Source organism: Crocodylus porosus, unplaced genomic scaffold, assembly GCF_001723895.1.
Source record: "Crocodylus porosus isolate Cpor-Errol unplaced genomic scaffold, CroPor_comp1, whole genome shotgun sequence".
Lineage (NCBI taxonomy): Eukaryota > Metazoa > Chordata > Crocodylia > Crocodylidae > Crocodylus > Crocodylus porosus.
The window spans coordinates 58,464,602-58,473,660 of NW_017728949.1; the positions used below are offsets into that span (position 1 = coordinate 58,464,602).

General features: G+C 48.9%; 1 protein-coding gene across 1 annotated transcript in view; it reads right to left on the reverse strand.

The window, feature by feature from the left end:
- The window catches only part of TFCP2L1 (transcription factor CP2 like 1), a 38,423-nt gene extending 32,194 nt beyond the window's left edge, over nt 1-6,229 (reverse strand). Inside the window, exon 1 of the mRNA XM_019554108.1 lies at nt 6,025-6,229. Coding sequence (XP_019409653.1) covers nt 6,025-6,214 — 190 coding nt within the window. The 5' untranslated portion in view covers nt 6,215-6,229. The remainder of the gene's footprint in view (nt 1-6,024) is intronic.
- Between the last annotated feature and the right edge of the window lie 2,830 nt (nt 6,230-9,059).

The window sequence follows — 9,059 nt, forward strand, 5'->3', positions numbered from 1 at the left end:
TCCTACCCTGGGGGTGTTTAAGAGGAGGTTAGATGAACACCTTGCTGGGGTCGTTTGACCCCAGTACTCTTTCCTGCCAGGGCAGGGGGTCGGACTCGGTCCCTTCCGACCCTAGAAACTATGAAACTATGAATCTGGCAGGACAACGAGCAGTTGATGTCAAGTGCATTGATTTCGGCAAACCTGAATCCCAGACAAGCATGTTTCTATTAGTATGTTCAGATCTGTATGCCCGGCCACAAGATTTCAGCTTCCAGCCACTGACTGGGAACAGGATCTTACCTCCCACATCACCCATCAGGCATAATGCCTCTCTACAGCAATGTCAAATCTCTCAGCTTCATCACAGCTGTCATGTTCCTTAAAGCAATCATGTGCTTCCATGAGATTCATGGTTTTTACCTTTAAAGATACACTTCTAGTGGTTATTGGGGATTGTCTGAAGATATTTAAAAACAAAAGCAATTAAATAAACCCCAACAATTGTTCTCAGAAGTCTTGAGTGGTTGGGTCTTTATTTATTTTATTTTTTTAGCAACATAGCTAACTCCAGGTTACTGAAGAAGTGACTTATGCCTCCTTAAAATGTCCCAAGATCTTCAAATGGAAGATATCAGGTATGGCAAGGGCACCGACACATTCACCCTATCACTACCCCTGAGATCTGATATAGATATTCTCCGTCCACTAGATCCTACCAGAGCAATTGCTATCTCCTCTGTGTTGAAAACAATAGCCCCATCTAAAGCTTGTCCAGCCAACTGCGCCCAAACTTGCTCGTGGAACAGTTTGCATCCACACAACATGGCCAAGAGCCACGAAAAATATACCCGTGTCAAGACACCTTGTTGAACTGGTGGTTTGGAGCATGGCTGCTCCAAGTTATTTATTGAAAAAGCTTTGTCCACAAGAAACAGTGAAATACTCGTTAAACCAGGCATGCCAGTTCCAATAATGCGAGGCCACATCTGTAATCGTTATGCTGGCAAGAGTTTCCATGTTGCACAAAGGCATAGGGGGTGTGATCCCTGTATGACACAGGTGTCATGGGGCTCATAATATAAACACCATTATTTAAACACTTTTACCATATTGGTTATTGTGCTCTAGGTGAGCAGTGTTAATACATCAGTAGAAGCATTGCTTGCCATCCTCTGTTGATGAAGTGCCCCTAGCAGGGACCTGGTCTTTGCAAGCCAGTGACCTGAACTGTTGCTGAATCATACTCTAAAGCATAACCAGATTCTAGCTCTAGTTTCATAGTAAATACAGAAAGGAGAGAGAAAAGATAAGAGAGAGAGCAAGCAAGCATGAGCAGGATTCAACTCGTTAGCTATTTGATGTATAGGCTGGTTCTAGGCTTGCATTTTGAGGGTTTCAAGCTCCAGCCACCAAGCTTGTGAGCTTGCTCCCATGGACTCCAAGGTGTTCCCCATCAACTTAACATACAGGTAAACTCGACACCTTCTCTTCTTCCACAAACCATTTCCACCGCCCCCAGACTGCATGGGACACTATCTTCATCTCCCTTGCATCCTGGGGAAGGGTCACTATAACTGTTTCCACCCCCACCTTCCCCTTCTACCTCTCAACCGTCCCCTCCAATCAGCACAGCTAAAAAATACAAAGCTCATTCACACCCCAAGCACCACACCCCATACTCTGTAACCTTCTTCCATGTGGCCTCCCTAGTACCCACAAGCTGCCGTTGAGCTGTACAAAGCTGTCATGACTCCCAAGATCTTCCTAGCCAGGCATTCAGCCCACATCGGTCCCCTCTTTTAATTTCGCCATTGCTTCCTTTTCCACACTTCAATTCAAGCTTCTCATCACCACCTTCTCTTCCCCTCATCCTCTTTTTTTCATAATAGACCTCCTTTCATCATCGGTGGCGGTGATCCCTCACCGTCAAGGATGATCAAGAAACCTACACAACTTGTTTTATGGGAGGAGGCCGTTGGGCATCGGCAACCACATGGATCTTGGTGGAAGAGAAACCTATGCCTGATGGCAAGCAGATCCAAGGCAACTGGGGTTATTCTTCCACTGCAGACTTCATCTCCCTTTGCCGCTATTGAAGCCATATGCTTTCTGTATCCATCTAGATTCATAGACATTAGGGTTGGAAGGGACCTTAGCAGATCACCAAGTCCAACCCCTTGCCTTGGACAGGAAGCAGCGCTAGGATTAGGCAATCCCAGCCAAGTGCTTATCCAGTCTCTTTTTGAAGACCCCCAAGATAAGGGAGGGCACCACCTGCTCCACCGTTGTGGTTTTTGCATTGTGTTGGATTGTTCTTTGTGTGATACCTCACCTTTGACCATACCGGGAGTGCCATAGGTGACCATACCAAGAGTGCAAGACTCCTAATGGTGTTGCTCTTAGGGTCATCGGTGCAAGCAAGCCTCTCCACCCTGTCGAAGTGGCAGTCCATGAAGAGGAGACCTCCTTTACCCAAATCAGTAGTGCCAACCTTAGAGTCCCCCATCAGCTTCCCGAGGCCACCTACATGCTGCCTCTGCACATGACATCCCTCCTGAGCTGGTTTAGACATCTTCTCCTTGCCCCTTTGCACGTCTCCCAACTCTGCCATATCTGAAGCCGGTTACAGAATTCCTCAAGGCAGCTACTGTACCTTTTACCTGCCATCACATGCCAGCAAAATAAGAAAGCCCGAAGCATGTGCACGTGTCCATGCAGGGGGAATAGTTGGGGAAAAGAAGCTGGTTGTTAACTTGGGAAGGACAGCACAGAGTAGCAGCAATACAAGGAGCCGGGGAACGCTGTCTAAATTATAATCGTCAACTCCTACATGTAGGAATGCAACTTGCTTCCACTAGGACTAGGATAGGGGCAGCCACAGTAATGGGGAAACTGGGTAACAGAGGTTCAGTTAAGAACTAGCCATAGTTTCCAGATACCCATTTCACCAAGCAAAATGAAGACTGGGCACAGAAGCAGGACTAAGAGGAAAACTGCTTCTGCTAGACAGACACTTTATCAGGGCTTTTTAAGAATATCCTAATGGGAGTGCATGGGCAGAAATGGTTTTGCTCAATGGTTGTGGCCAGGGCACAAAGCAGGTAGGCTGCAAAAAACCCTCTCCACCTTTGCTTGCTCAAGATGGCTGTCTTGCATGAGGCATGGAGGTGCTATTTCTCCTGCCACAAGCTTCCCCACCCCAGCATCCGTAACATCCGGCACTGCACGCACTGTGCCCCACGCAGACGGCCTTGCTGGGGCACAACCCCCCTTCGTTCATGCCCTCAGGTCCGGCTTAAGTCTTCGAAACTTCCCCAGCCTTTATTAAGTTCACCTCAGCTTTATGGTGGCTTCGTACATGTCCTAAGGATCTGTACATGAAAGGGAACCTTGTTATGCTCTGCAATAAAAGTCTGATCTAATAACACTCTTTGGGGACATGGTGAATTCTCAACTGTCTGAACCCCTTAAACCCAGAACAGATTCAGAAAGCGTGCTGTAGCTCAACCAAAAATTAAGGACTTTCCAGAGACTACACAGAAGTTCAGACTAGGTGAACACTCGCCGACTGGGAATATTCTGTTTATTCTCTATGAATAAATACTTGCGTGGCAATGTTACTAAAAACTCAAGAATTCCGCCCCCCCATGAAAAAAGACAAGACATTTTTCAAAACACAAGGAGATTTGCCTAAAACTTCATTCTTCTTTCTTAATGAGAGACACGCATCCTATCTTTCTACATCAGGGAAGTCCCTGCTTCAAGAAGACGCTTTTGACACAGAAGCCATGAATGCGAGAGAAAGCATTTATAATGAAATACTCCATTTATCTGGGAGTTTCCAAACACAAGTGCCCTTTTAAAACCAGGGCTCTTCATCTGCCAGTTCAAAAAGGACTCTTTGTCCTGGGATTACAAGGCAAATTATGGATTTCTTTTTAAACATAAGGCAACTTCCTGGGTTAGAAACCCACCACCAACAGCAACAGACCAACTCGCATTTAAAGGGGAAGTTTAAAATTGCTTTGCTCCCTTGGGGAATTATTCCAGGAATATTACATTAAACATAACCCTTGGCCCAGTACAAGCATGGCCTTTTGCTCAAAAAAGGCTGCTGCTTTGAGTTAGGTGAGCTCTACAAGCAGAGCTCTAACAACTCTTCTCTAGGCTGGCATGAGCAAAGAATTTATCTGAGATACAATACAAGACCATGCCACAGGTCACCCAGTTGACTAGGGATAAATCAAGACCTTCCCGTTACAAAGGGGATTGTACTGGGAAAAGAAGAGAACCGCCTGCAAGTATGCACTCAGAAGCAACCAGCTGGAGGAAGGCTAGGTAGCTTTAAACAGGTGCTCGGGAAGAAATTCATCTACACGGAGATAAGCAGTCCCGGCAGAGAATGACAGCTGCAGCTAGCTCTCAGCACGGACCTGGCCAGAAGACCTTCTTGAGTCTAATCTTCAGTTCACTCACCTTCCCTTTTTGGCATGACCAAACCTGGTGCTGAAGACGCACCTCTATGGCCTCTGAGGATGGATATATGGTTCTGAAAAGAGCTCGAGACCCTCTTGAGGCAGTGAGTCCATGCCCTACATCCCGAGGCTGCCATGGAAGGCAGATCTCATCTGATACGGATGGATAACGCTCGCTGGAAATCCTGCCCCGCTGTGCACGCCTAGTTGTCCAAGAAAGGAGAAAGTTCCTCTCACTTCCTTCTTCCAGGGACGTGTGCTCGACACAGAGCAGGATTAGGCCCTTCTGACATAATGGCCTGGAATGGCTCTCGAATAAAGGAATAACCACGATTTCATCCTGTTCACAATCTATTATGCATCAGCCCAGCTGCCCATAGCTGCAGCTAGCTTGCTTCACAATCTGAGGAGCAAAAGGGCCAAACCTGGGCTCACCCCCCTGCCCCTCCACCAACATACCCATCCCTTAAGAGCTATTGTGGGGCAACAGGTTGCAGGTCCAAGGCACAACCCAGTTTCATCAGGAGACTTGAGCCCACTATGAGCAAAGGGACATCTAAACTGCTCTATTTGCAGAAACCTGATGAGAGGCTTACAGAGCTCGGGGTTACCACGTACAGAACAAGGAGCAAAACTCCTCCACCTCTCCCCAGGGACAGGGGCTGGATGCTTTAAGTGTCAGGGCACTCTGGCTGGTTGCTTTTCCCTGTAAAGGATCCTTCTCTCCCAGAAAGCTTCCCCAGCTCCTCAACCATCTCTTGGCTCACTTCCACATCAAAATCAGGCAGCCAGGAGTCATTGACAGTGGATCATCTTGGTCCCCTGAACTTGAGGAATCTGCACTGCACTGAAGCAGAAGAGGACATTAGGCGGACTTCTTACTAGCTCATCAGGCCAAAGGCATTTATTTTTTGCCAGGCCATGAACAAAGTGATGACATGGTTTGCACTTCGAGAGGTGCTGCTATAAAGCCACCTTCTACAGAACTGGATCCAGGGATTGCTACGTCCTGTGAAAAGCTGGCCGGAGGTGAATGCGAATCCCACGTGGGGGTGCACATCCAGGCTCAAAGTTAGCCGACATTGGCAGCCAAACACAACTGTACTAGGCTGCCAACCTGGTGGGTCAGTATGAACATCCCACTCTTCATGGGCCAGCGAAGGACCACTGTGCCTGCCGGTGCATCTTGCTGTTCTCTCATGCAGAGCTCAAGCACTTACAGCTGGCTTTGTGATAGCCAACTTCTCCCCCCTGCCCCTTCTCAGTGCTCAGCAGGCTGTATAACCCACCCACCTCTCGCTGCAGACTGAGATGCCACCATCCACCAAAAGCCAAATTTCAAAGGTGACCCGAGTGTAAGGCAACACCTGCAACATGGAAGTCTATGGGCCTACCCATAGTCTTTGACTGCTGGAAGTCTGGTAGGACTCAATGCACCTTTACGCCAGCTGACAGCAGCTGAAGAGTTGGCCTGTTCCCATAAAAAGTGGAGACTCCCCCCCGCAACTGCAGCACAGGAATGCAATTCAGTCCTTCCATCACGGGTCAACAATCCCTTCAGCCTTACCTTGATTGAGGTAGGTCAAGGTTTCTTCGTGCAGCTTCACGGCAGGGGATGTAGCTGTACAAAGAACATACTGAAATGGAGGCAGTTTGGTTTCATTCTCAGGAGACAACTGAGGTTCCTCCTGCTTGAAGATCGGCAGTGCCAAGACATCGCTGAAACATAACCAGCAACACACGCTTAGTAACAGCATCCGAAGAGGGACACGTGGTCAGAGCCCAGATGTGAACAATTCTCTTGCACCGGATTTAAGGAGCAATGAGTGACATGTACCAAGAGGTGAAAAAGGAGCAGGGGTCAGACAAAATGACTACAGACACACTTGCCCTACATTTTAATGCTAGCCAGCATTAGTAAAATGGAAGATCACCAACCACCTATTGACTTGGCAAACACCAGGTCTGAGGAGTGAGTGTACCCACAATGCCACCTTTTCCCAGTGAGAAATTAAATAATAAAAACCTCTTCAAACGTTTGGGTTCACATCTACAAGAAAGAAATGAAGACGGTTTTGTTTTTTAAATAGTTAAACCATTTTGAACATAAGACGTAATGAGCTCTCTTCCAAACACCGGATTACGTTTTTACTAAAACTAAGTAAAATTGGCCACGTTTCTAAGTTCACTCTATTAGCTCACCACTCATGTCCGCAACACCTAATCCTCCCTCAAAGCAAATATCCATTTGCCTTTCCTCGCCACAGCCAAGGTCCTAGGCTCCTAGCCATACCCTTGCACCAAACTGAATACCCTTCCTGGAAACCACTGCCAGCACCCAGAACCAACAAGCTTGCTCTGAGCTAGTCACTCCCCACCCCAAAATTAAGCTCTATATCTAATAGTGCATCTGCCCAGGTCATTTCGATCTAGCCAAGATAAGTTAACATGTGGCGGCTTAACCAATGTTGGGTCCTTGGGAGGGACCCCCACTACACCCGTCACTGTACTTTGAAGGCAATCGGGTCATGTGTGCCTCATCCTGCCACGCTGAACAGGATTTGCTCCCCACATCAGGCTGGGCCAGGACTTTAGGTCAAAATGCCATAGCCCATTGAGGGTTTCAGCCCATAATGGAGTAGCCGGCCACCACACCCCAGGCCTCCCCAAACAGAACCGCCTTTTGCCCTAGCCCTTCTCCTGTACTAAATTAAAACCCTGCAACATGTCGACAGATGTGCTAGACAGCCCTCGGATGCACACACCCAGCTGCCAGGGCTGCTGCGATAGACCCAGCTCCGACTCCCTTGTACTTAAACGATATCCATCACGATCTACAGCAAGGGTGGGTAATTATTTGGGCTGGAGGGCCACTTAGGGAGTTTTGGTGAGCCGTGGCGAGGCAGGCTGGGGTGCAGCCTAGGGGGTGGTGCTGACCCAGGGCACAGAGGGACAATTGATCCGGTCCACCCCAGATCCTATCCACTCCCAGAGGCACCAGACAGAGCAGGTGGCCAGGTGGGGTCTTCACATAGAGACCAGCCCAGGACACCTGCGGGCATGGGATAGGGCCATGGGTGGGTGAGGACCCACTCCCCGCATCGTGTTTCCTCCGCTGTCACTGCCCCACGATCCCGGCTCCGTCTCTGCCTGCCCATGCTGCTCCCAGGAGCTACTCCCCACAGCCCCATCCCAGCCGCTCGCAGGGGTCCCGGGCCAGTCTCCACAAAGAGCCCACCTACCAACCCGCGCTATTCAGAACCCCCAGGCCAGGGTGCCTGGGCAGCAGAGCCAGGTCTGGCGGCGGTGGGGACACTGGTAGCGACAGCCACAGAGAGCTGACACCAGCAAGGATGTCAGGAAGCCCCAGCTGCCGTGCCACTCCAGCCCCGCCATGCACCCCGGGGCGATGGTAGTGGCCGCACGCACCACAGCCCGGGCTGAGGGACCCTCTGCGGCCCAGATAACATCCTTTGGCAGGCCATATCCCATAGGTTGTCTTTTGCCTCCCCCCGATCTACAAAAGGAGGGGTCAGAACAAAATCATTTATACCCAAGCATGAGAGTAAGGAACTAGACACCAGTGCCAGCAGCCCTATTATTCTCTGCCGTAGGATAAAAAGCAACATTAGGCTTCCTCCCTTCTCTGACACCAAACTCTGCTCTATGCATGGTGTCCTATGCGCTTGTGTGTTTGATGCAAGAATTCCCCCAATCAGACCAATGCCAGAATAGAGCCAAAACTACCTGCTGCCTCTGAACAGAGGGCTAGGCTACTCTTTTCTAGGCAGCTCTTTTCTCCAGGCTTGTTCCTCCCCCATGGAGGCAGCAGCTCCCGAGGACCTCCATGTGTATAAAGCAGCAGCAAAAACTAGCTGCAAAGAAACACAGAAATGGGGAAATGTGTGTTGGCACACTTGCTAGGAAGAGCATGAAGAAGTTTGCCTTGCTTGGGTGGGTTAATGATCCACTCGGTGTTAGCTCTAAAACACCCAGCACCTGCAACCTTGGGGAGCTTTCTCCAGGCCATTAAATAAAATGGTACAGGAGTTGACAGTAAAAACTTTAATGTTCCTGGGTCAAAAAAAGTCACTCTTATTTATGAGGAAATAAAGTCACAGGCAGATCAGACAACGAAACAGCGGCGGAAAGAAGTAACGAGGTTTTTCCAAAGGGGTATAACCAATATTAAAATATTCAGTCCCTTTTCTTTTGCTGGTACTGCAGGCTCCAAAACATCTCCTGCTTGTCCCAACACATCTTTTCTTCTCACAGGAGGTTGATCTAGTATAGCAGCAACAGTAACTAAATCCCTGCAGACAGGTTTCCAATCTAGAGACCCTTTCTTCTACAAAGACCTTGTCTGGCTTTGCAAATTGGTATGGGAATCTTTTCACTCACCTGGGGAACCATGGACTTGGGCACTTATCGGCACAGAGCCACCAAAATGCAGGCTGCTTTACAGCAAAGCAAACCCTGTTCAAAGGCAGCCCAGGGCTGTAAAGCAGAGCTTCTCCCCCAGGTGCCGTTGCAGGGTGCAATATTAGCACAGTGAGATGTGCAACATCTACACCTGATTCACAAGAGACGTCAAATCAGTGT